Source organism: Agelaius tricolor, unplaced genomic scaffold, assembly GCF_023055355.1.
Source record: "Agelaius tricolor isolate 1412-34295 unplaced genomic scaffold, bAgeTri1.0.p SCAF_15, whole genome shotgun sequence".
Lineage (NCBI taxonomy): Eukaryota > Metazoa > Chordata > Aves > Passeriformes > Icteridae > Agelaius > Agelaius tricolor.
In genome coordinates, this window is record NW_027269275.1 from 19,856,411 (window position 1) to 19,883,751 (window position 27,341).

At 53.5% G+C, this 27,341-nt stretch overlaps 1 protein-coding gene across 1 annotated transcript in view; it reads left to right on the plus strand.

The window, feature by feature from the left end:
- JPH3 (junctophilin 3) overlaps positions 1-25,147 on the plus strand; it is a 49,957-nt gene extending 24,810 nt beyond the window's left edge. Inside the window, exons 3-5 of the mRNA XM_071440811.1 lie at positions 7,478-7,602; positions 12,291-13,210; positions 23,136-25,147. Coding sequence (XP_071296912.1) covers positions 7,478-7,602; positions 12,291-13,210; positions 23,136-23,216 — 1,126 coding nt within the window. The 3' untranslated portion in view covers positions 23,217-25,147. The remainder of the gene's footprint in view (positions 1-7,477; positions 7,603-12,290; positions 13,211-23,135) is intronic.
- Positions 25,148-27,341: the final 2,194 nt, after the last annotated feature.

Consider the following 27,341-nt stretch of genomic DNA (forward strand, 5'->3'; position numbering starts at 1 on the left):
ATGTGCCTCTGGGTACCAGCTCCACCTGGCCCAGCCTTTTAAAGTCGGTGGATTTGGATTTTGTTGGCATTTTTTGTTTGGCAAAAACAGAGCTAAAATAAATCAATCCTTTTTGGGATGGTGGGATGAAGGTGAGCTGGAGGCAATCCTGGCATTTGATGCTCTCATCTTTCTCCACTGGGAATGACCCAGCTCAGGGATGTGGTTTGAGCCGTTTCTCCCTGAATTTTGGAGACATGGCCCATCCCTGTCCCCCCAGTTGCTGAGATTTTGCACCTTTCCATGTTGTGAATTCAGTTCTCCAACAAAACTCCTTTTAGCCACTCCAAGGGAAGGCACAGGACACCAGGACATAGCTTGGGATACTTTTTTCCCCCTTACTAGGATTAAAAAATGAAATTTCAGTGTAAAATGGCAAAATATCCCTCGGTGAATTCACTCCCCATTTGTAACTCCAAAAATATGAAGGTGGGGAAGGCTCTGGCTCAGGTGCCTGGAGCAGTGACCTAAACAGGACCTGGCTCCAGCCCTGTCCCCCTGAATTTGGGAGACCTGGAGCATTCCATGTCCCAGCTGTCCACGAGCTCTCCCAGCGGTCTTGGGAATGATTTCCCCCCTCTAAAGTGACATTTCCTGCTGTAAAACTACAGGGAAACTTGGGTTTGGCCTCTTGACCACAACATTTTCCGTGCTTCTCTCTAATTTGCTTTCTTGGGCAGCAACAAACACATTGAGGGGATTTTATTTTCCCCAGGATTAAAGGGTTTGAGTGTTTATTTTTCCTTAATTCTCTTGAGATGTGACTTCCAGAGCCATTTTTTTCAGAGTGTGCCATCACCATTCCATCCATCCCAGCCTCTCCCAACCTTCCCTGCCACTGCTGGGAGCTTTCCTGCCCCTCCTCAGAGCCCAGGGGTGATCCATCCACGCTCCCATCCCAAAATCTCCATCTGGAGCTGCCAAGGCTGCCTCTCTCTTTGCTATGCACAGCACCTGCTCCGTGTCTGGCTGCAAAGAGCCCGAGCAGACGTTCAGGGCTGCATTACGTCATGTCAGAGGTCACATTAAGCAGCTTTTTTCCCCTTAATTAAGAATTCCAGCCATGGTCGGGGAGGGGGGGGAGAGGGGGAAACAGAGGGAAAAGCAGACGGAGGGAGCAGGCTGGGAAAAACGCCTGCGCCGAGCAGGTAAATGGGAATTTCTCCAGAGCCAGCTAATTGGTGTGTCTAATATTGCACCCCCTGAGGACCAGCGCGGTGCCGCTGCCTGCACAAATCGCTCCCGGAGAGCCTGCTGCAATAACAGGGAAGCCGCGAGAGCTGTGGGAAGAGCCAAGCTGGAATGAGGAGCGGGTTTGGATCGGGGTAATAAACGCCAGATAGGGAAAATAACAAACAGGTTGTTAATTGCTGCCATCTCCCCGTTCCCTCGGGGCCGTGTCTAGACAGAGCCTGGCTCCGGGCTGCGCTCATCCCGGCCCTCCGGGGCATGGATGCGGGACGCGGTGCCCGGAGGAGCCCCTGGCATGGGAAAGGGAGGCAGGATGGGCACTGCAGCTGTGCCCTAAATCAGAGAGGCTCCCGCAGAGGTGGAAACCAGACAGTCTGCAGTGGTTATTAATAATTCAGTCCCAATTTGTCCCATCTAGGAGAGCACGAAGCCCAGCCAAGCCTCCCCTCCTGGCTGCCCGGAGCAGGCAGAGCCTCCCGGCGTTGTTGCAGCCATCGAGCGCAGGGTTTGGGAGCTGGGATCGCCTGTCCTGCCCCATTCCCGAGCGGTCCCAAACCCTCGGCAGAGCCGCACCAGCGTCCCCAGGGCTCGGGGCTGGCATCCATCCCCCGGGGACCGGTGCTTTGTGTTCCTCGCTGGATGCAACCAGGGCTGGATCCTGCTGTGCCACAGGGACTGGAAAACAATCCCCGTGGAGCCCTCACAGCCGAGGGATTCCCGCTGGGGAAGCTGCACTGAAAATCTCCTTTTCCTCACCTCATCCAGCCATCCCTTCCCAGCCTCACGCCAGCCTGGGTTTTCCAGAAAATCTCTTTTTTCTCCTCCATCCAGCCATCCCTCCCCAGGACAAGGTGCATCCCAAGGCTTTCCTGACCCCGGGGTTTGGATGAGAGAGTCTCACACGCCCTGCAAATGCTCTCTCTGAATTTTTCCTGAAGTATTTCCTTGCAGCTGGCGTGTGTTTTAATTGAATTTTGCCCTTTGAAAAATACATGAAGCTCCGTAATGGAGGCAGAGACAACATTCCCTCCTATAGGAAGATAAAGATGCATTTAAAGAGGAAAAAAAACCAGCCCCAAAGCTGCCTGATGAAGTATTGACCTGGAGACAAAGTGCATCAGATGGAGCCAACCTGGCCCCTCAGGAAAACTTGAGGCTGTTCATTAGGGATGAGCTCACTGCCAGCTTAACTCCATCCTCACCACTCCCAGAGAAGCCTGTGGGAAATGTGCCAATTTCCAGGTTTTCCACAAAAATAGGGACCACGGGGTCCTTTCATGGGGCAGAAAGGGTTTGGGACTTGTTGCAGCCTGGTGGTGTTGGAGTGGGGATAATGGGAGAGCTCTGGGCGTGGGGTGGAGGAGGGCTGAGCATCTCCATCCCTGCACAGGATCCCAGCAATAAAGCAGGAATTTCATCCTTCCCTCAGCCAGGCTTTGGGGTCAGGGAAACGAGAAGTTTGCTTGGAAAAGAGCAGCCAGAGCTGCCATATGGATTTTGGGAAACAGACCTTCTTTCCCAGAAATCTTCCCCATAGGATGCTTTTTAACATTCCCAATAATGTGGATTTCTCTCTGTGTTCAGCACAGACCCCAAGCATGAGTTTGCTCAGTGTCTGCTGCCTGGTTTTTATTGGAATGTATTTTCTGTACAAAAACACTGGAAAAATAGGAATTAAGGGGGCAAATCCCTCCCCTGGATGGATTCAAACAGTGAATGGAGAAGGAATAACCAGTGATCCAGGTTTCTCGTGGCTCCAGGTGCCATCCTGGCAATTCCAGGTGTCACATTCCCAGCTCTGAAACCTTTCTGGGCTTCTGCAAACTCGCTCTAATTTCCAGCCTAATTTTAAAGCACTTTGTCCCACTTGCTCTCCTGCCAAAGCATTCCTGGAACCAAAAAACCTCTCAAGCCTCACCTGGTTTGAATTTTGCTTCCTTCCTTCCTGAATCCCTGAGGGTTTTGCTGGGAGTTCACCCCTTTTTGGCTACACCAGCCCCCAGCAGTGGCTTTGCAGCAGAACCCTTGGATCCACTCTTTGCTCATTCCAAGCCAGCCCAGAGTCACTGCTGGAATTCCTAAAAAGCCAAGTTCTTCCTTGCAAATCAGTTGATTCCAGCTTCTTATAGATTAGCTGGAGCTGCTAAACTTGGCATTAGGAAGCAGGCCCAGGTATTATCCCTTCCCCTCTCGGCTCTGGCCAAATCACAGGAGATCTGCAAAGATTTTTGGGAATCTGGTTGGTTGGGATTTTTCCCTGCCTCCTGCCAGCTCCCCTTGCCAGTTTGACCACTTGCCCGCTCATCCTCCGAGAAGAGTGAGTCAGCTTGGCAAAAAATTAATAAATAAAATATTCCAGGCCAGCCCAGGCAGGGACTCTCTGCCCTCAGACCCAAAATGGGGGCTCAAAAGCCACAAACCATCCTGGTCTTCCCCCCTCTGGCTCTTCCCAATCCCAGTCTTGGCCTGAACACCTTCCCCCAGCTCAGCTTGGATGGTGAAGCACAGTAAAATCCTGGAAGCATGGAATGCTTTGCTTGGAAGGAGTTTAAAGCCCATCCCATTCCCCCCTGCCACGGGCAGGGACACCTTCCCCTATCCCAGGCTCCTGGATTCATCCCAGCTGGAGGAGGAGGCTGGGGATGCTCAGGGGTGGGAGGAATTAAACAGCTCCTCTTGCATCACTCTTCCCTCCATCCCCTCATGAGCCCACAGGAACAGGATGATCTTTAAGGTCTCTTCCAACCCAAACCATCCCATAATTCTGTTTTATGGGGAAAGCCCCAGCCTTATTTTCACCGTGGTCTCCAGTTTGGCGTCTCCATCCCGGAAAAAATTGATGGCAGCACTTAGGGAAGGAGGAGCAGAGCGATGAGATCAGGCCCTGTCCATGTGTCAGGGAGGAAAAAACCCCACTTTTCCAGGGAAATAAACTCCAGGCAATTAAGTGGGAATTAAGATTTAGCACACGCCACGAGCAGCAGGCGTGGAGAAAGGAGACAGCTGGTAAATTTAGGATGTGACAAAGTCATGCGAGCACTAACTGGATTACTGGCATTTATTTGGGAATACTTATGGATTTTATTATGCAACGTATGGATCTCCATAATTCTGCTTTTCACTCCTGCCAGCGTCTCAGGGAGCATTACAAACAATTAATCAGCAGTGCTCTGGGGAATCCAGTGTGTCCCTCTGCTCCAGGGAATCCAGTGTGTCCCATGTCCTCCAGGGAATCCAGTGTGTCCCTCTGCTCCAAGGAATCCAGTGTGTCCCATGTCCTCCAAGGAATCCAGTGTGTCCCTCTGCTCCAGGGAATCCAGTGTGTCCCTCTGCTCCAGGGAATCCAGTGTGTCCCATGTCCTCCAGGGAATCCAGTGTGTCCCATGTCCTCCAGGGAATCCAGTGTGTCCCTCTGCTCCAAGGAATCCAGTGTGTCCCATGTCCTCCAAGGAATCCAGTGTGTCCCATGTCCTCCAGGGAATCCAGTGTGTCCCATGTCCTCCAGGGAATCCAGTGTGTCCCATGTCCTCCAGGGAATCCAGTGTGTCCCTCTGCTCCAAGGAATCCCGTGTGTCCCATGTCCTCCAAGGAATCCAGTGTGTCCCATGTCCTCCAAGGAATCCAGTCTGTCCTGTGTCCTCCAGGGAATCCAGTGTGTCCCATGTCCTCCAGGGAATCCAATGCTTTCCATCCCTCCCCAGGTGTATTTTGGATCAAAGGTGGCTTCATTGATGTGATCGATTTTTAACCTTTTCTGAGCCAAATCTCCAAGTTTTCATTTTTTAAATTCCCTGCACTTTCTAGGCTCATCCTGGGAGTCCGTCCGTGGGGATGAGCAGATCCAGGAGTCTTTGGAGTGAGTTTTCCAGGGATGGAAATGCATCCATCCCCCAGGGATGGTTATTTTAATCCATTTAGGTCGGACATCAGCAGGAATTTCTTCCTGGAAGGGGTGGCCAGGCACTGGAACTGCCCAGGGAGGGTTGCAGTGCCCATCCCTGGAGGTGTCCCAGCAATTCCTGGAGGTGGCACTCGGTGCTCTGGGCTGGGGACAAGGTGGTGATCAGTCACAGGTTGGATTTGCTGATCCTGGAGCTCATTCTCCATGGAATCAATGATCCCATCAATCAGTGTGCCACAGGGAGGAGCACAGCCTGGGCCATCCCAGAAGCCCAGCCCGGGGTGGTGGCTCCGTGTGGGCTCCTCCAGTGTCACCTCCAGCTCTGCCACCACCCCCGCGTGTCCCAGCCCCTGGAATGGCACAGGCTGCTGCTCCAGCCCCCTTCCCTGGCAGGCAGAGAGGGCTGATGGCTCCAGGAGCCTCTCCAGGGAGGAGCAGAGTGTAATCCTGGCTGCTGAGCACGGGCCAGGCGCTCACAGACACTGTTAATCCTCAGCTGGGCCAGCAGGGACCTGGGAAAGTGCTGCAGCAAGGCAGGGACAGCCCCAGCCCGGGCAGCTCCAGGCCCGGGGATAAATGGATGGAGGAGATTCAAATCCACGTCCCTGAGAAGCTCCCCTGGAAGATGCCAGAGGTTTAAGAAGCTCAGAGAGGCAGAATCTGAATTTTAACCTCCTGGTGGCTCTGATGGTTTAATGCACAGGTTTGATGCCCCAGTGTTTCCCACAGAGCATGCTGGTGACAAAAGTGTGGCTGGAAAGAGACCTGGAGAGGGACTGTGGCAGGGCATGGAGGGACAGGACAAGGGGGAATGGCTTGGAGATGAAAAAGGGTGGATTTAGATGGGATATTGGGAAGAAATTCCCAATATCTGTGAGGGTGGTGAGGCCCTGGCACAGGTGCCCAGAGAAGCTGTGGCTGCCCCTGGATCCCTGGCAGTGCCCAAGGCCAGGCTGGAATAACCTGGACTAGTGGAAGTTGTCCCTTTCCACAGCAGGGGTTGGAATGAGATGGATTTTAAAGTATTTTCCAACCTAAACCATTCCATGATTCCACGAAAAATGGGAGCAGTGTGCACCTCCTCTCCCAGCAGTTTGCTGCAGCTCCTCCTTGGGGCAGGCCTGGGATACCCAACAGGGAATGGGCTGTGACACCTTTGTCCCCTCCTCTGACCCCACCTGAGTGCTGAGCAGGGAGAGCCCTGCATAAAAACCCATTTAAACCCAATTTTCGGGTGCATTAATCACAGAGAACCCTCAGGACCTGCAGCAGCATCACCACAGCCCCTCCACCACCCCCAATAACTCTGGAAAACAGCTCAGATTCGCTTCCAGGGCTACTCCAAAGCAGCCAATGGCTGGGAATAAAGCATTTATTAGAGCAAAGAGACCTGAGAAGTGTCAGGAGCAAACACAGGTGACAGCACAGCCACACTCACACCCTGTTCCCCAGCTCTTCCAACCAAAGCAGGCACATTCCTGGCCCTGTTTTCCATTTTTAGGAGCCTGTCAGAAATGGCACTCCCTCTCCACGCAGATGTCGAGAAATTAGAGGGAATTCAGAGAGAGGCAGAAAAAAAATGATTAAAGGAGATGGAGGGCCTGATTTTGGAGGGAAAAGAAATCAGTGGAGTTATTTATAACCCTGCCTGCACCGGGGTGGGAGCAGGAATTTTTGAAAGTGCCTGGATAGCTCGGATAAGGGGAAAAAGGGGAAAAGCAACCTCCGGAGGATGCTCTCAGAGAAGCTGTAAATCCTGAGTGATGGGATGAAATGCCAGCCAAAAAAAGCCTCTGGGGAATCATCAGCGAGTGCAGGGGACAGTTGTTGATCCAGAGGGAAAAAGTGCCCTGATCAAAATGTGTGAAGGGATGGTGGAGGCGGCTCCAGAGCCGAACCCCCCGCTCCTACCTCTGCTCCCAGTATTTATTTACATCCAGCATTTTACGCAAAACGTGGGGGTGGGCGTGGAAATGTTCTTTTTTTTTTTTTTTTTTTTTATTCATCCCCCAAAAAATGGGTTTGGTTAAAAAAACAACCAAACCAGCTTTAAATTCAACCCTGGAGGCTCGTGGGAGATGCACAGAGAGGCTGCTGGGACGGGGTGGGAAATGGGATGGAGGGACCCTGGGGGAACAAATCTGAATTTCCTGGGTGATTTCCAGCCTGAGGAGCAGCTCGTGAAGGTGTTGGAAAATCCCCCATTCCCCAGCCAGCCCCAAGCTCTGCTGGCAGCTCCTCCCTCACAGCCAAAGGGTTTTGGAGGAATCTGTGGGGGAAATGTGGGGTTTCCCGTGGCAGGGAGGAGCTGCCTAATGGGGTGCTGGTGTCTCTGTTGCCTTGCAGGACCTCTCACTCCAGGGCAAAGGCGGAGGCGGCCGTGACGGCGGCGCAGAAAGCGCAGGAGGAAGCGCGGATCGCCAGGATCACTGCCAAAGAGTTCTCACCTTCCTTCCAGCACAGGGAGAACGGTCAGTCCCTGCCAGGCCCTGCCCTCGCAGCCCTGAACACACCCCAAAGCCCCAGACTGCCCTGGCTGGAGGCTCAGCCTGTGCCTGCAGCTCCCCATCCCCATCGGAGCTCCTGGCGGGGAAAACTCCATGGAACGCCAGCTTTGGGGAGATTTAGGGCAGAGCTGTCCATATCCAGCAGTTCCACCTTGTTCAGTACTGTTTTCCCAGTGTTTCCTCTTTCTCCCCAAGTTTTTAGTTCAAAGCCCTTCGTGGTGCAAAGAAAGAGCCCAACAAGGGCTCTGGATACAAAGCAGATGATCCCAGAGGTCACCACTGACTTTACACCCATGGTTTGTGCAGTTCCTGATTGCTTTGAAAAGTTTGGACCCAGTGGGACCTGACCCTTCCCTCGGCCATGCAAATCAGTCACTGGGAAAATTCACATTTGATCCTTCCTTCCCTCCTTCCTTCCCTCCTTCCTTCCCTCCTTCCTTCCCTCCCTTCTTCCCTCCCTTTTTCCCTCCTTTCTTCCCTCATTCCCTCCTTCAATCATTTTCACCATTCCTTGTTGATTCAGTCACATTTTTTAGTCACCAAACGCTCGGGGAGGACGGAGCCAAAGCCGAGCCGGGGTCGGGCCGGGGTCTGCAGCCGACTGGGAGTGCGGACGCTCCAAGTCCCCCCAGCAATAATTAACATCATAATTAAAGTGTGGCTGTGTTTATAGAGAAGTTTTCCAGCCCCGAGCCCTCCTCGGGAGGCGGCTGTCATTGTTCTCCCCCTCCCAGCTCAGCGAGGATTACTCACTCGCTTTAATTGCTCCAGGGGCTGCTGCGGTGACTCAGGGCTGCTCCCGAGCTCGGGGACAAGGGACCATGGGCTCTGCCGGCCCAGCCCGGCCCGGTGCTCGCCTCGCCGAGCTGCGGGGGCGGCCGGGGACATCCCATGGCTCAGCTTTGGGCTGCAGCAGCCTGAGCCGGGGCACATCCCCAGGCAGGGCCGGTCCGAGCATCCCCTGCATCCCCCGCATCTCCCGGCTGCGGGAGGAGGCTCAGCCCGCTCTAAAGCCGCCCATCCCTGCTCCTGCCCAGCCCCATCTGTACACGGCAGATCTGAGCTTTCTCTGCGTGCTCCCAGGGGCTTCTCCAGCCCTGAGATGTTCCTCATCTCCATTTCCTCCTGCCAGGAGACTTTGCTGGTTTAAATCACCTCTTGGAAAGATATTTTTAGGTAATGCATTTTTTACTAGCTCCTGGACGGGGCCGTGACGCTTCACTCGTGCTGGGGTTTGTGTGGTTGGAGCTCTGTCTGGGGGGTTGTGTGAGCCGCGGGAGGGGAGGGCAGGGAAGGAAGGCGGTTCCACTTAGAGCGCATTAAAGAACAAACACAGCGTCCCAGATGTGCCGGGAGGGCTGGCAGCAACCGCGGAGCCGCTCGGGCAGGTGAGTGCCTGTGTCACCCACAGAGCCGCCACCTCAGGCTGGGGACAGCCGCGTGGGAGCTGCCACCACACTGCCGGCATTGCAGGGGCTCCGTGTGCCCAGCGTGCTCAGGATCGTGCGTGCTGGGTGTGCCCCCATTATTCAAAATTCTGAGTGCTGGATGTGCCCCCCTTCCACAGGATTGTGGGTGCTGGATGTGCCCCCGTTATTCAGAATTATGGGTGCTGGATGTGCCCCCCTTCCACAGGATTGTGGGTGCTGGATGTGCCCCCGTTATTCAGAATTATGGGTGCGGGATGTGCCCCCCTTCCACAGGATTGTGGGTGCTGGATGTGCCCCACTTCCACAGGATTGTGGGTGCTGGATGTGCCCCTCATATTCAGAATTGTGGGTGCTGGATGTGCCCTCCTATCACAGGATTTTGGGTGCTGGATGTGCCCCCCATATTCAGGATTGTTGGTTCTGGACGTGCCCTCCTCGTTCAGGACCCTGGGTGCTGGCTCTGCTCCCCTGCAGGGTGCTGCAGGCTCCCAGTGCCACCCACAGCGTGCTGTGGTGGGTGCTGAGTGCCACCCACCCCCTGGGTGCTGACTGTACTCCCTTTCCATGGGATGCTGGGTGCTGGAAGTGTTCCTGGCAGGGAGGTGGGTGTGGGTACCACCCACCTGGCACAGCGAGTGCCAAGGGTGCTGGGTGCCCCCTCAGAGGGGTTTGTGCATGCTATGGGACACCACAGAGGGCTCTGTGCCCACCTCAGCATCAGCCCTGGGCACCCCTGGGCAGCTGCAGCTCCTGGAAGGTAAAAAAATCTATCCCTGTTTTGTATCCTGCCCTCTCACCCATGGTTCCCATGCCCATTGGCCGTGGGCATCTCCAGGTGCTCATCAATCCCAATTCCTGCACACAGCAGGATCACCCAGGCTTGGGTGGTGCTGCAGAACCGAGTTCCCCCTGGAGACAGCAGCACAAAGAGCCAGAGGCTCCCAAATCCCAAACGTGGCTCCTCAGCTTTGCCTTTGAAGCCTCGGAGGCCGGGCTCGGCTGCCTCCATCCCTCTGGAAATCCACATTTGGTGCTCTGCATCTTCCTTCGCTCTCACAACCCTTCTTCCAGGAACATCACGTGCCCTGGGGCTAATTTTAGCTGCGGATAATTGTTGCACATCCTCGGGTGCCGAAAGGGCCCCGGTGCATCCGCGGAGTTCCTGCGCAAGGAAACGCCTCCATCCCTGCGGGCTGCGGGGCTGGGGGGCAGCAGTGCCCCAGATGTGCCCCAGATGTGCCCCAGCTGTGCCCCAGCACCCCCAGCCCCAGGGATTAAGCCAGGAAAGGCAGAGCCCCCTGAGGATTGGGGCTGGGGAAGATTTGGGATGAGGGGGATTTGATGCCATCTCCCTGGTGTGGCTGTGGGGAGCATCTCTGGGGCTTCTTGATCTCTGGGGCTTCTTGTCCCCGCTCTGGGGCTCTGGGAACAGCAGCAGTGGGTGTAGCCAGGCTGGGACTCGTTGTGGGGCTGGGCATCAGCTCTGGAGGCCTTGGAGATGGTAGGAAGCTTGCAAATCCCTGGAATTCCAGCAAAATCCCTGGACTGGGGAAGATAAAGCCCAAAACCTAGGGTGAGCCCATTCCCACAGGTGGCTTTCCAGCTTTCTCACATGAAATCCTTTATTCCCTCTGTGGTCAGCTTCCCATTGGGGATCTTGGAAGGTAGCTGGGTCAGGAATGACTGGAAAACAGCCCCAAAAAATCTTGTCCTTTATCCCAGAGACAGATACTCTGCAGGAAAACAGAGGGGTGAGCTCCACCTTTCTCCTTCTCAGCATTTTCCCACCAACACCAGGATTTTTCAGGGGCCCTAGATAAACTCCAGGAGATCCAGTCTCCCATATACAAACAGGGAAAAAATGAGGGCTGGACTGTGTGAGTATGATCCCAAAAACTCGAGTCATTAGGAGACCATTTCCCATAAATTGCTTGGGTAGACACACAAGCAGTTTTTTCACTATTTCCCTCCCTGCCAGTGAGGGAGATGGGGACTCCAGAATTCCCTGTGTGTATCCCAACCCTGGCAGGGGTGAAGGCACATCTCAGCACCTCCCCAAAAAGATTCAAGAGAGAAAATTGCTCAGCACAAGTGGAGAGACCCGAGCAGGCGCTGCCGAGCGTTCATTTTTAAATGATGGCAGGAAAATTGAGCTCTCCCTTTTCAAGACTCGTTTCTTGTCTCACCATAGCAATCACAATTAGATGCATTTCAGGGGCATTAGGCACTTAATATATTTATCAAATTATTCACCTAATTTAGCATGGCTTTAGCTGGGAATGACTGGAGAGGGGAAAAGGAGAATTAACCACTATTAGCTCGCTTGAAATCGTTTGGTGTTTCATCAGTGATGAACACGTTGGAGGTTTTTATTCCGTGTTCCTCCAGCAGCAGAAGCCATTCAGCCCCTCCTGAGGTGCCCATCCCCAGGGTGACCCTGCCTGGGAGGTCTCTGAGCTGAAGGAATGAGGAGCCTCCAGTGGGATGAGGAGGATGGGGGGTGCTGGCCTCAGGTGGCCCTGAACAGCCAGCCCTGTCCATCCATGCCATCCTGGGGCTGAGCAGGGAAATCTCCATGTCCTGCTGGGCTCTGTGGGGCAGGAAAGCTCTCAGATGTGAGGTTTGTGGGGTTTTTCTTTCACATCTGCCCAGATGTGGCCGTTTTCCTCCTACACCTGGCAGATGAAAATTGAGGTGGCTCCCATGCAGGAGGGGGGCGAGGGCTGTTGGTGTGGGGTGATCCCAGTGGCACCCAGGGTGATCTCGGTTACACCCAGCACACCCAGGGTGGTCCCGGTGTCACCCAGCACACACAAACACAGAGCACAGGGTGTGTGCCACCAGCCATGTCACAGATTTCCCTTCCCAAGCTTCCAGACTGGGAAACTGATAGGAAATGTGGTCAGATGGATCCCAAAAAACCATCAGAACCTCTTCCCAGAAGCTCTGCATTGCTGGCGGCTTCTCCACACCTCTGGGGTTGGAAAACCATTCCCATGCTGGTCATAGTTCTGCAGGGTGGGGCTCAGGGCAGCTTTGGTGTCACACCAGTGCTGCCAGCAGCTGTGACACTGCTGTCCCAATCCCACCCCTCTCCTCCCCACTACCCAACCCTCTGCTCCCCTTTCCGTGCCACGAAAACCCCTCGGGGCATCCGCACACCAGAAATAATCCTGTTTCCTTCCCCTCTCCCTTCTCTCCTCTCCACGACTGCCCCCGAAGGGCTCGAATGCCAGCGGCCGAAGCGGCAGAACTCGAGCGATGACATCGAGGTCCTCTCCACCGGGACGCCCCTGCAGCAAGAGAGCCCCGAGCTGTACCGGAAAGGGACCACCCCGTCCGACCTGACCCCCGAGGACAGCCCGCTGCAGAGCTTCCCCGCCAGCCCCTGCTCCACGCCGCCCCTCGGCCCTTCCTGCAGGAACAAGAGCGCCCACTTCTCCAGGCAGGTCTCGGTGGACGAAGAGAGGGGCGGCGAGATCCAGATGTTGCTGGAGGGGCGCGGCGGGGATTACCTGCGCCCCAACAGCTGGAGCGAAGAGAAGGTGGGCGGGAGCCGCGCCGGGAGGAGCGGGACGATGCGCAGCGGGCAGCTGGGCTCCACCGCTGGCCCCGAAGACTACAGAGGTCGGAGCGGGGGACACAAACATTCGGCCTCCAACCACAAGCCGAGAGAGAGGTGGACAGATTCCCCAGCCACGGTTTCATGGACTTCCCACCACAGGTCCCACAACCACAGCTCAGGGAGCTCCAAGCTGCTTGAGCTGGACGAGGAGAAGATGAGCAATTACGAGATGGAGATGAAGCCCCTCATGAGGATGGATTCTTATATGCAAGAGATTCACACCCAAAAAAGACACTACAGCAAAGGGGGAGGCTGCAGGAGCGTGGCTGACGAGCACCGCGGGGAAGAGCGGGGCTTCGGGGTTCAGAGACTGAGGTCTAAGTCCCAGAACAAAGAGAATTTCAGGCCAGCTTCCTCTGCCGAGCCCACGGTGCAGAAACTGGAAAACCTGAGATTCGGGGACAAAGCTGAACCTCGGCTACTGAGGTGGGACTTAACCTTCTCCCCGCCACAGAAATCTTTACCTGTTGCACTAGAATCTGAAGAGGACAGTGGGGATGCGCTCAAATCCAGTACGGTGAGTGAGGGCGCTGGGACTGCAATTCTGGCCTGAAAGCCTGGGGCTGTTGTGGGGCTCAGTGCAGTTTGGTGGGGGGGAAATTTGGAAAATGTGAATTATCGTGGGTTTGTGCCTTGAATCCCCTGTCCTCCCTTCTCCCACTCTGCTGGACATTGGTGTGGCGAGTTCTCTGCAGACTGTGCTGGGAGCATTCCCTGGAGGATGGAGTTTTGCAGCCCAGCCCCTGGGCCAGCAATAAAAATCCATTATTGCTGGGAATTTGGTGGGAAAGCTGCAGGAGCAGGCAAGGCATTGGTGATGCTTCCTTGGGTTATGGTTATGGCCATAGAGCTTCCTGCTGCTCCAGGACAGCTCCCTGTGAGACACCTCACCCTGGGCTCCTCATTTTGGGGGAGATAAGGACACTTTGGGCATGAAGTGGCTGCTGGGAAGGTGTTCAGGAGAGAAGACAGAGTGATCTTAAAAGCTGCTGCAGAGTGGAAGGGAATAATCTGTTCTCCACGATCAGAATTAATGGGCTTAAAGTCAAGGAGGGTGAGCCATTAACCATGGCTAATGAGGTGAGGGCTGTAATGAACTGCCTGGGGAGGGAGGGTCTGAGTTGGACATCACAGCTCAGACAGGACCTGGACAGGCCTCAACCTCCTTAGAAGGCTGAGCTGGGTGGATTTTAGGTTTTTTGCAGTCTTGTTTTTTGAGGATTCCTGGATTTCCCATTAGAAGTTTCCTCACTTGTTGTTCCCACTGGTTGGCATTGACAGGAGAGGTGATGGGGTCTGCTGGGAGCACTGGAAAAGCCACCAGTGCCCCAAACTGTCCCTGCCAAACACAGGGCAGAGCTGGAGGTGTCCCATGAGGATGCCCCAGACCTACCCAGGAGAAATGGAAGACCTGTCACGCTCAGGAGGTGACATTTTAGCAGGAAGGAGCTAAATCTCCCTGTCAGGGGAGCACAGGATGGTGCCTGGTCACGAAACTGAAATGAATTTGTCAGTCAGGCTGAAAATTCAGGCGAGAGGCATCGAGGTGTGTGAGGCGTGGTGACATTTGCCATGGCTGCAGTGTCCCTGCTCCTCCAGCACCTGCCAGCAGAGCTGAGGTGCAGAGAGAGGAGGGAGCAGCCTGGGATGCAGGAAGGATGGATCTGCCCCAGCTTTCTGGCTGGAGTTGTGGATAAATCCCCCCAGAACAGCCTGGGATGCAGGAAGGATGGATCTGCCCCAGCTTTCTGGCTGGAGTTGTGGATAAATCCCCCCAGAACAGCCTGGGATGCAGGAAGGATGGATCTGCCCCAGCTTTCTGGCTGGAGTTGTGGATAAATCCCCCCAGAACAGCCTGGGATGCAGGAAGGATGGATCTACCCCAGCTTTCTGGCTGGAGCTGTGATGAATCCCCCCAGAACAGCCTGGGATGCAGGAAGGATGGATCTGCCCCAGCTTTCTGGCTGGAGTTGTGGATAAATCCCCCCAGAACAGCCTGGGATGCAGGAAGGATGGATCTACCCCAGCTTTCTGGCTGGAGCTGTGATGAATCCCCCCAGAACAGCCTGGGATGCAGGAAGGATGGATCTACCCCAGCTTTCTGGCTGGAGTTGTGGATAAATCCCCCCAGAACAGCCTGGGATGCAGGAAGGATGGATCTACCCCAGCTTTCTGGCTGGAGTTGTGGATAAATCCCCCCAGAACAGCCTGGGATGCAGGAAGGATGGATCTGCCCCAGCTTTCTGGCTGGAGTTGTGGATAAATCTCCCCCACAGCAGCCTGGGATGCAGGAAGGATGGATCTGCCCCAGCTCCCCTACTGATAAATCCCCCCCAGCAGCCCTGGAGCTCTCTGCCTCCCCATCCCCGGGCTCAGGATCAGCAGCTCCCACCAGCACCAAGGGGGAGCTGAGCACAGGGGCTCCACAGGACACATCCTGCAGCCCTGGAAAAGCAGAGCCATGCAGGCTGTCCTTGCCTGCCTGGGAAGCACTGGAGACATGACAGGCAGCATTAGGAGCCTGACAGGCTCCCAGAGGGGAAGAGCAGCAGCAGTAATTGCACAGACACAGCCTGGCAAGGCCGTAGGATGCGCAGATGTTCCAGCACCTCTGACAACAAAACCTGGGAGACACAGGGCCCTCAGGAGGGATGAAACCACTGCTTCTTCTCGCTGAGAGCCACGTGATTTTGGGGAGATCAGTGGCACAAGCAGCCCTGGGCTGTGTCCCCACCCAGCCCATCAGATGTGCTCCCACCTCCGAGCTGTCACAATAAACCTCTCTCCACTTGGCTGGAGGCAAACTGCCACCAACACATTCCTGGCCATTCCCAGCGAGTCCTGGCCACTAAGGAAGGGCCCAGCCTGCGTGGAGACGTGCATGGAAAAGCCATTAGGATGCACATCCTACTTTGGAAGTGCTGGAGCTGCGGAGCAGCATGTTCAGTTTTCTCACATTCATAACCGAGGGTGGAACAGATGGCGAAGGTTTGGGAGGAAGCTAATGTAATACAGAGGAAGAGATAATATGTGGATTTAAATAACCCACAATGCCAGCAACAATTTGTTCTAGCAGGAATTGCACGGTGCTAGCAGGGTTTTGTTCCAGTGGCCTGGCAGAGAGGGGATGGCTGGACAGGAGCAGGGGAAGGTGTAGGGGAGGAATAGGAGGTGCAGGATCTGTGCTCCAACCTCCTGCCCAAACCTGTGACCTCACCTGCCATCAGAAGCATTTCAGACTTCAGGGAGTGGTGAATCCCTGAGGAGGAGGAGGAGGGGGCAGGATTCATCCCACAGACCCCACATCCATCTCCACACAGCACAGGACACTCACACACTCCATCCTGCAAACCCCCCCTGCATCCTGCTCCAGCTCCACATTCCCCCACAGCAAATCAAGGCTCCCCAGTCCCCCCAAAAGCCCAATTGCCCACACTGGCCTGAAATCCCCCTTCCCTGGGGCCTGGCAGGGAAAGGCAGCTGTGGGCAGGTGTGTGAGAGCCCACACTGCTCCAGCCTCTCCCCTGGGTGCCAGCAGTGCCAGCTCCCTCAAAAGGAGGGGCTCCAAGGGCAGCTCCCAGCTCCCTCCAGCTGGGCTCCCAGAGAAAGGAGCTGCCATGAGCAGGAGGGATGCTTGGAGCTGAGCATGGCTATTTTTGCCCTACCTGAGGTATCCCTGAGCAGAAGCGAGGTCACCCTCACAGCTTAGCTTGTTTTAAAAATAATCTGCCCTAAACCAGCTCTGCACAAGCCATTCATGAGCCCAGGGCTTGGCTCTGTGCTGGAGTGGCAGCTCCAGCTTCCAAAGGCAGCACACCTCTGGCAGTGCTGGAACAGGCTGGGGGTGCAGGTCTCACAAATACACACCCCAAAATAATCACTGCTCATGATTCCCATCTGAAAAACAAGCTGGGAGCCACAGGGCCTTGAATCCAAGCCTTTCCAAAGTGGCACAGGCAGGGATGCAGACTCCACAGAGCAGTCTGTAGGAGCTGTAGGAACTTTATTCTCCTCTGTCACTTTTCCCCAGTCCTTTAAAAGAAGCTCCCAGAACCACCCTCCTTTGTTGGGGCTGCACACCAGGAACTGAAAAATCATTGAAAAATCCTCTCATAAAGGTCATTCCTTGAGGCCATGGCTCAGTAACATCGATGAAATTCGGCACTGCTTGGTGTTGTCTCTCAGGGGATTTGGGAGTTTTGGGGTCACTGAGCAACACAAATGCTTTAAAATGACATTTAAGGCCACCTGATCTCTCTGTGCCTCTGTGGGCACCGACCCCAGCACCCAGAGGACAAACTCAGAGCAATTGTCAGCGTTGGAGCAGAGGAAAACGGGAGCCAATGTGCCAGGGACCAGTGCCGGTGTCGTAGGATTAAGGGATTTACGGGAATGTCCCCATCCCTCCCAGCCTTAAAGGCCCATGAGGCACAAAGCCTGGGCCTGGGTGCTCACAGGAGCCTTTGAGGAGCAGTAAAACGGGAAATGAAAAAAGGAATTGTCAAGAGACGGGGAAGGGAAAGGATCTTTCTGAAACGCCAGCGAGCATTTTATCCACAAACCACAGCCCATGGCAGGGCTGGGGAGGAAGAGAAGGGAGCAGATCTCCTTCCCTGCAGGAGCTGCACATCTGCCGCTTCTGGTAGGGAAGAGAAGCGCTTTGGGCACGGAGCAGCTCAGCGGGAAGGGCCGGGCTCAGGCACCGCCTGATCCATCACCCCCTGTCCCTGCTCAGCAGCTGTGACCCCCAGCTCTCCCCAGAGCCTTCAGGGACCGCCCTGCTCTGCCTGAGGGCACCGGGGCCGTGAGGGGGCTCAAGGCTCGGTCCTTCAGCACCGGGGGTGTGAGGGGGCTTGAGGCTCGGTCCTTCAGCACCGGGGGTGTGAGGGGGCTTGAGGCTCGGTCCTTCAGCATCAGGGTGTGAGGGGGCTCGAGGCTCGGCCCTTCAGCATCAGGGTGTGAGGGGGCTCGAGGTCTGGCCCTTCAGCACCGGGGTGTGAGGGGGCTCGAGGCTCGGTCCTCCAGCACCGGGGCCGTGAAGGGGCTCGAAGCCCGGCCCTTCACGGTGTCCTGACCCATCGCACCCCAGGGACGTGAGGGCAGCAGCCCAAAGCCAGCCCTGACTGTTCCCCGCAGCGTCACACGGAGCAAATCCCAGCCCAAATGCAAAAATTCCCGCAGCAGAGGCTCTAAAGGCATCTCCCGGCTGAGAGATCTCCGAGAGCCCCCCGTGTCCCTGCGGGGGTGGCGGGGAGGGATCCCGGCAGCCTCTCCCTCCCTCCCTCCTCCGGCAGCGAGCGGCTGAGGGGCGGATTTGCCAGCAGATATTGCAGGCAGGTTTCGCTGTCGCTGGGGAAAGGCAGGAGCACGCAGCCAATCTGCAGGGAGCTGCCGGAGCCGGGGCTGCGGGCACGGGGCTCGGCACAGCCTCCCCCGGCACGGCAGCGGGGATGGAGCCCGGCACCGGCACCTCCCCGCTGGATCTCCCCGTGCTGTTGCAATACCAAACGAAATGAACGCTACTCACACGCTGAGATGTCCAAGGCAAAAAAAAAAAAAAAACAAAAAAAAAAAAAAAAAAAAAAAAAAAACAAACAAACAAAAAACAACCAAAACAAAAAACCAGCACGTTTATTTCCCGACTTCGGTATTTATAGAATTCCAAAAGTGACCAGGGATTGGAGGATGAAATTGCTACCTCTCCAACCACGCTGGTCAAACCAACAGTTCATCAATTCTCTCTTCCTCCAGAAAGGAATGCAAAAAAATCATTATTTACATGAAAAGTGTGTGAGAAACTCCATTACAAAAATGTAAACATCAGAAGGCCTAGAAGAACTTTGAAAGAACAGGGCGACACCCTTGCCAGAGCTGCTGGGTTATTCCTGAAGGGATTCATCCCAGGTGGAGATGAATTTCCCTTCCTTTTTTAGGCACCTTTAGCCCTAAAGGTCGTAAAATGAGTTAGAAATAAAACCTGGGTGTTTTCTCCACCCCAGCCTGTTGGGGATGTGAAGATCCCCTGTGCATGGAGGTGTTCCCATCTGGGAACCTGAGGACTTGTTTGGCATTAACCTCCCTGGGATTAAACCCTGTGATTTATCCCTGTGGCCTTCCAGCTTCAGGTTTTCCCATTTATTTTTTTCCCCATCGGGTGCCATACCCCAGGTCTCCCAACACAATCATCCCTGGGTTTTCCTTATTCCTGTCATCTCAAGCAACCAGATTCACCTCAATCCCAGCTGGTAGCTGCGTGCCCAGACAAACAGAAGCCATAATTTCATGGGAATAAGGAGGAAGAGGAGTCCTGTTGCCATCACAGCTCTGGAATGAGGCAGGGCTGAGCATTGCTACAGGGATTGTCTCTTCTTGAGACAAATAATAATCACAAACTGTTCCTCCTCTAATCCCTTTCGTGTTCAGACAACCTGAGGTAAATAATCTTCAGAGAGAAATGGGATGTTCAACTCGACAGGGTCCTTTTCAAAGCCTTTTCATCTCCAGGGCCTCTGATGTACCAGGGAGCACCTTCCTGGCTCTGCTCCTGTCATCTGGATATTGGGGTTGAGCCCAATTCCATCTCTTAGCTTGGAAAATTTGGGGCCAAACACCAGCTTTTGACTGCATTAGAAACAAATTTTGACTGCTCTTTTTAGAACAAAAATCTTAAAATGAGAGCTTCAAACATACCTAAACAAACACTGAGCTCAGTTCCAGCACCTGGATTGAACCAGGGGTGACAAATCAGTTCTTTAAGAGGCTAAAGGATCTCTAAGAGGATAACCTCTCATTTTTTTTAGCCTTTTTTTCCCTAGAAGCAGGTTTTTCCATCCCACCCAACTCACTTTCACTCACACAAGCACTTTTAGCATCTCCTGGGCCCCTTCCTGGAGCCACGGGAGCTGCTGCAATCCGCTGGAGAAAGCCAAATGGCTCCCTGATGTTTCCTTTGCTAAATGCTCCTTAACCATTTCACAGAGCCTGTTCCTGGCAATGATGTGACAATTCAGCACAAATGTCATCGAGCTGCTAAGTTTGCAGCCCTTTCTGCAGTGCTGAGGCTGGAAAATGGTGCATATCTATTTTTTTTTTTTTTTTAATTTTTTTTTGCTGATCCAAGTCCTTAGTAATTACACTTAATAGATCCCAGAGGGATTCCTAGGTAACCTGCTCTCTGGTTTCCATGGCAGAGAGGCAGAGCTTGTACCCTGTGATAACAGATAATAATGGATTGCTAATGCTTAAATTAATTATGCCACAATTGCATTTGTAAACCAGCTGTCCGTCGTATTCCCAGAAAAACTCCGGAGTTGCTACACAACAGTTCCAGGATAAAAACAAACAAGGCAGAGGGGCAGGAATTACTCTACAGCTACAATTACTGTTATTACTCCTGTGCCATAACCATGGCTTATTCCTATTTTAGTGTTTCCATGGGTTAAGGTCTAAGTTTCTGTTCTTTAAGCTTGGAAGCAAAGCTTTAAAATCCTTGGAGATCCAACCTGTTGATAGAGAAGGATCCTTTTGCCCAGCTGACATTGGTGTAGATTCCCATCCTTGGCAGATGTTTTCCTTCTCCTGTGAAGGACTTCAAGGATATTATTGTAAAAAAACCTGAAATTTGGCCCTACCAAACTGTGACAGCAACAGGCAAAGCTGCCAATCAGGGGCTGTCTCCTCTTTCCAAAAGTTCCTGTTGGAGGTTGGAGCACAGTGGGAAGGGTTTAAAAGCCACGGGTTTTAAAGCACTGGTTCTCTGCTGCAGCAAAAGGGAGTTCAGTGCCCTGCAGCCAGGCTGGGCTCAGCAAAGCCTCTCTCCCAAAGCTCAGCTCCAGCACTGATCCATCTCCCGCCCAGGCACAGAGCAGGAATGATGCCCAGCGCTGTCACATCTCCCAGGCCATCCCTGCCATGGGAGGAGAGAAGGGCAAACCTTCCCCCTGAGCAGAGGGGAAGGCAGTGAGACCTCACGAGACAGAAATCAGGCAGACATTAGCACTGAGAAGTGCAGCAGGATCTGTAATTGGAGCTAAAACAGAAGCTTTGGAGGGGCAAAAGTGCTTATCCAGCAGCAGCTGCCATTCACTGCCATTCCCACCTGGACAGCAGCACACAGAGGAGGGGGTTAAAGGAGGGAGCTGTAAAAAAGAGGCAGAATTTGTGAGCTGGATTTGAACTGGTTGGTTTGAAGATCTCCCAGCCCTGCCTGGCCACCCTGTTCCTGGGATGGGAAATGGGGCAGATCCTGTGCCTGCAGAGGCAAAGGAAGCATTCCCTGCTGCCCCTGCCCTGCCCAGGGCTGCAGGATGCAAACAGGCCCAGCCTCAGCAGAAGCTCTGAGCACGGGGATCCAGGGCTGCCGATGTGAGCAGGTGTTGGATCCTCCCAGTTTTCCAGCTGAGGGCACAGCTTTGATGCCCTGTGTGTAAATCACAGAACCACGGGATCATTTACCTGGAAAATGCTCTGGAATTGAGTCCAACCATTCCCCCAGCACTGCTCCACGTCCCCAAGTGCCACATCCACACAGCTCTGGGGATGGGGACTCCACCAGTGCCCTGGGTGAAGAATTATTCCCAAATATCCAATCTGAACCTCCCTGGTACAACTGCAGTGTGATTCCTCTTGTCCTGCTGCTGTTTCTTGGGAGAAGTGAGCAGTGAAGGCTGAGCTCCCTCCCCAGAGGGATGGACCTCAAGTACATCCCAAAGTGAGGGAACAGGGAACTGGAGCAGGGGCAGCGCTGGGTTGTGCTGTTTTTTAGCAGGGAATTCCTCCACAGAGCAGCCCAGGGATGGGGCTGAGCCCTCCCTGGCTGCAGGGCCGGGGCAGGAGCTCGTTCCGTGCCTCGGCGGGGCCGTGCCAAGGCAAACAATGACACTGATAATCGCCTGCAATCTGTTATTATATTACCAGCAGCTCAAAAACCCTAAAACCCAATAATCTTCTGAAATGCAGCTAATCCCTCCCAGCGCCAGCAAGGCCGGGCTTGGCACGGCCGGGCTGGGGAAGGGAAGGAGCAGCGAGCAGGGGGCGGTTGCTGCCTTTGGAAGCTTCTCGTGGCACAGGAGGAGAGGTTTGCCGGGAGCAGCCAGCCCTGGATGGGTACCTGGCTGCTCTCCGCAATCCCTGCCTTGGCTTGGCTGCCTTTGACCCTGTTGCTAAGCTACAAATATGCCTTTCCAGCAGGCTCCAGCATCCTCGCTCCCACCCACTCCCAAACGGCAGCTGAATCAGGCTGCTCGGAACAGAAACCATCCCCGGGCAGCTGGGAGCTGCTTCTTCCCGTTCCTTTCCCAGCAGCTCCGCAGAGCCAGCCAGGGAAAGCTCCCAGAGGCTGCCCAGCCCTGTCCCCACTCCATCCCAGCGACGTGGGGAGTGCCAGGAGGGGGCAGGAGCCTGGGGAAAAGCGTTTGGAGCATCCCAGCCCTGGGATGCAGCAGAATAGCTGAGGATCCCAGCAAATCCAAGAAAAAGCAACCACCCACCTGCTGCCAGCAGCACTCACCCTGTGAGAGCCCCGCTCACACCATGGCACCAAGGATGAGGTGCCAGGATGGATGAGGTGCCAGGATGGATGAGGTGCCAGAGATGTTTTCCTGACCAGTGTCCTGCAGAAGGATGTGTTGGAGGGTTGGTTGCAGTGCCCTGATGTTCCTGGGATGCTGGTGGGCTCCCACAGGATTGTCCAGGATGTGCTCCAGGGGAAACCATGGATGCTCCCTGAGGGAATGAACCATTCCTGAGATGTTCAGCCCAGCTGGGGTGGGGATGTGCACGGGGCAGCTGCAGTGGGGTTCCTGCAATGCTTTCCAGGTGAAATCACAGAATCCTGGCATGGTTTGGGTTGGAAGGACCTTAAAGTTCTTCCCATCCCACCCCTGCCATGGCAGGGACACCTTCCACCATCCCAGGCTGCTCCAAGCCCTGTCCAACCTGGCCTTGGACACTCCCAAGTGATTCCCAGGAGCTTCATTTGGTCCATATAAACTCAGGAAAGGTTATTAGAGCATTCCCAAAATGTTGCCTGAACATGGACCCCCATGTGCTGGCCTGACGTCCAGGATACCTGGAAAACAACTGCATTTATTGGGAAATGTCCTGGACACTTCAAACCATTCCCAAACCACTCTAAGATCCCATAATTTGCCTTTTTTTTTTTTTTTTCACTGACCACCTGATAAGCAACCAATTTTAGTTCTGTTTTTAAGGCCAGAGTTCCTATGGGAGTGGCATGGGATGAGCCAAGTGTTTGTTTGGCAGCTTCAAAAATCCTCCAAGGGTTCCTGGGCACTTTGGGAGGTGTCAGCTGGGATCTGCTCATCCCCAGAGCTGCCTGGACTCCCCGGAGCAGATTCTCCTGGATTCTCCCCAGATTCTCCTGGAATCCCTGCAGAATTCCAAGGATCCATCTAACTCCTGTCCTTCTCTTTCTCTTGCAGGGTTCAGCTCCCATCCTGGTAGTCATGGTGATCTTACTAAATATTGGAGTCGCCATTTTGTTTATTAACTTTTTCATCTAATTCAAGACTGTCTTGTTTGCAAAAATAACAGTTACATGTATGAATGGGGGAAAAAAAAAAACAAAAACAAAACAAAAAAACCAGAACCAAACAACAACAACAACAAAAAAAAAACAAACAAAGGGAAAAATCATAACTCGAACTGTCCTCTGACAATTTCCAAGTCTTTTCACAGAAGAACAACAAATGATCGAGTCTCACTCACAGTTTGCCTTTTTTCCTGGGTAATGTTTTTTGGATTTTAGCCAAAATTCTTTGCTTGTATAACACTATGCTGTGTGGCATGGCAAAATGCTATCAACACTCTGCCCCCCCAACACTGGGAAGGATGAGAAGGAATCCCAACAAAAGAAAAAACCTCGCTTCCCTTCCCCTCACCCCCCCCCCCCACAAAAGAAAATAATTGTAACAACAGCAATGAACCCCAAAATGGAGATGAGACAAGGGGACCATGGGGAAAGTTTGGGTGGAGTGGGGATGGATTCTGGGATGCTCCAGGCTGAGCTTCCCAGGGAAATCCAAATGATAAATGGGAGAGAAAAGCAGAACCAGGCTTTTCACCCTTTGGAAATGGAGGAATGCTGCTGTGAGAAGGAGGAGAGAAGGAGCACAGGGAAGGAATGAACCCTGTCTGGATGGGAAAATGGCAGAACAGGCCCCGTTCTGATCCTTGTTTTTAAAACAAAAATTGGCTTTTTGCAGAATTCCTCGGGGCAGGGGGGAATAGGGAACACGAGGTGTGAGCAGCAGCCCCAGCACCCTCCTGCCTTCACTCCTCCTCCCCAGGCTGCTCCTCACCCATGGCAAGGCAGGAAAACCACCCAGAGCTACTTTTAATTCACAGCCAATTTCTCCTGGCTAAAAATCCCCCCAAAAAGCCCTTTGGAGGCACCTCCAGCAGCACGGACGGAGTGGCTGATGGTGCTGTGCTGGTGAGGAGCATCCAGCCCATCCCAAAAAATGTGCACAGGGAGCAGGGTGGGGAGGGACAGGGGACAGAGGGCTCAATTCCAATCCACTGAGGATGACAATAAAACAAAACCAAGCAGAAATCCAACTGTTTCTCAAAGGCACCTGGGGAGGAGCACCTGGAGCATGTCCCAGAGAGGAGGGAGAGGGTGGTGGGTTTGTCTCTTACATCTTGCTGTGGACTGTTTCAGACATCATGCTTGGGCTCTGAGCATGTAGTATTTTGCACTTTGTAATGCAGGATGTATATTCCAGCTTCCAACATGTCCCTGTATTAAAAAAAAAAAAAAGAAAAAAAAGAAAAAAAAAAGAAAAAAAAAGAAGAAAAAAAGAAAAAAAAAAAAAAAAGAAAATCAAACCAAACATCATTGGCAATGGCAGCCTCTAAGGATGTATTTTCTTTCTTTTTTTTTTTTTTTTTCTATGTCACTTAATTTCTTCGTTTCTACCATCTTTGTACTATGCCTGCCTTGATTTTTGTCCCCTCCCTGTCCCCACGGATAACCTGCAGACTCATTAAAGATGCGTATCCCTGTTCTGAGCTGTCCTGGTGCCGATCACAGCGTGCTCTCAGCTCCAGCCCTGGGCACTGGCGCTCCCATCCCTCCCCTCGGTGCTCCCCCACCAGCAGCTCCCACGGCTCCTTTGGGATTTGGCAGGGCCAGGGACCAAATCCCACCCTCATCCCCCCCTGCAGCTGCAGCAGCAGGAGAAGGGTGCGGGAGGGTGGCAGCTCCCGAGGGGGGTGAGGCCCTCCCAGGAGATTTTGGGGGTGGGGAAGGAGGGAAAAGCCCTCCCCGACATTCACGTCCAGAGTTGTTGGATCCAGCCCGGACTCGTGGACTCAGCTTTGCTTTGCTTCTGTTTTAGCTGTTTCTCTGCTACCTTTTCAGCAGATTTCTTATTACACTGCACTGGATTGCTATATTTTTAACCAGAAATAAACTAAGGATTAGAGCATGTGCCAGTTAAATTCAGTTCTTTTCCTTACATGGTCTGATTCCCTCCTGTCGCAGTTTTGCTTCCTCTTCTCCTTCCTTTCCCTTTCCAGGCACAGGGCTATGGGTGGACAGGGGAAAGGATAATTTTGAAATTCCATTTTCCACAGTAACTGTCCATCATCTTCCCACCTCTTCCTTTTTTTGTGTTGTTTTGGATTTTCCTTTTGGGTCCTTAGTCATAATTTTTTTTTCCCCTCTTCAAGGCTTGCTGCACACTTGAAATGAACAAAAAAAACCACACATTGGGATTGTAGCCTTGGGAATTCACCCCTGGGATTTGGAATCCTGCTTCTGCACTTTGGAGACACTCTCGAGGACCTTTTTTTTTTATTTTTTTTTGGTGCATTTGAGTGCAGGACACAAAGCTCCTGTCAGGAGCAGGCTAAACACGGCCCTGCAGACACAGATATCTAAATATCTGTGAAACAGCAGCAGAATGCCTCTTGTTATCCATCAAATAAAAGGACTGGTGGTTTCCTGACTGGATTTTTCCCACTGCTGCCTGCCCAGTTATTCCTGCTCTTGCCCCTGGACCAGCACAGGATTTTCCAGTTCTCTGCTCCATTCAGTCAAGCTGAGGTTTGCTCAGGAGGAAAGACAGCCACAGACTAATATTAATTGGCTCCCAACCCACATGGTCCAAAATAATGATTCCTTTCTTAATCCCGTGGAGTTGAGCAATTTGTCTCAGTCCTGGGCTTTTCACATTTGCCCAAGGCCAGAAATATTCCTGAGAAGTAGCCCAGAGACAGAGGCAATTCAATGTATTTCCCTGTCTTGTGAGCCTGGCTCCTGCAGATCTACCTAAGGCCCATTAAAATGCCCATCAAGGTGGGCCATAAATCCATGGAAATGATCCAGCCCTGCTGCTTTATGTCCAGGCTGGCAGCTGCACTTGGTCAGTTGAAGTTTTGGATCATTTTTTAAAGCTGCACTGGAATTTTTATGTTCTGTCAGTACAAGGAGGGGCTGGCACAGCAGAGCAATGGGGAAGGGGGAATTTGGGAAGGGAGATTTGGATCCCACCTGTGTGAAAGGGGCTGCTCCAGCACTGCATCCTTGGGAAGAGCAAGAAGGAAGGAAGGAAGGAAGGAAGGAAGGAAGACAAACCCCCTGTGCCACGTCAGCTGCTCCCAGCCCATCTGGTGTCTGGGTGGTTGTACCCAAGACCCAGATTCCAGCAGTCCCCAGAGCCCCAGGTTCCAGAGATGCCGAGCTGTGGCAGCATCCCTGCCAGGAAAACAGCCAGACTGCATCAGAGGGGGAGGAGCGACAGCAGAAACAGGGTGGGACCCACGGCAGAGGCCTTAATTGAGACCTAAGGACTAATTACACACGGCAGCTTTGGCAAGTGCAGGGAGCATGGGAAGCAGGGATTTTTGGAAGCTGTCCCACAGACAGGGCGGCTCCAGAGGGCTGGGCTGAGGCAGGACAGAACAGGGATGGGATGGGATCTCCTGAGCTGGGGGTGAGGGCTTTGCAGGGAACAGAATCCTGACAGCTTTTCCTGCTTTAGGAAACAGCTCAGCTCCTTGCACAGCTCCTGAATGACTGCAGCAGCTGTGGGATCATCAAATCATGGAATGGGTTGGGTTGGAAGGGATCTTAAAGCTCATCCTGTCCCACCCTTGCATGGACACCTTCTACTGTCCCAGGTTGCTCCAAGCCCCATCCAGCCTGGCCTTGGACACTTCCAGGGATCCAGGGGCAGCCACAGCTGCTCTGGGCACCTGTGCCAGGGCCTGCCCACCCTCACAGGGAGGGGCAAATCCTTCAAAACATTGAACAGAAAGATGTGAACTTACCCAAGTGAGAGGACAACAGGGTGAGTGACTGAGCAAGCCAGGGGATTCCTTCCTGGATTAACAAAAAGGCTTTGTTTTCACTTTTCCCAGATCATCATTAAATGCTCTGTTTTCTCCTCTCCAAGGTTATCAATAAATGGTTTGTTTTCACCTCTCACCTGTTATTTTGTGGGGAAGGTCCCTCCCTGCCAGCCATGTTTTTATCTCACCAATTAAAGCTCCCTGTCAGCTCTATTTAATCTTCCTTCTGTCCTAATGAGCCCAGCAGATCCCAGCCCTGCTCTCTGGAGAGCTGCATCCCTGGGGATGGCCCTGCCACAGCAATACCCAGGGCACCTGGAATTCCCTGC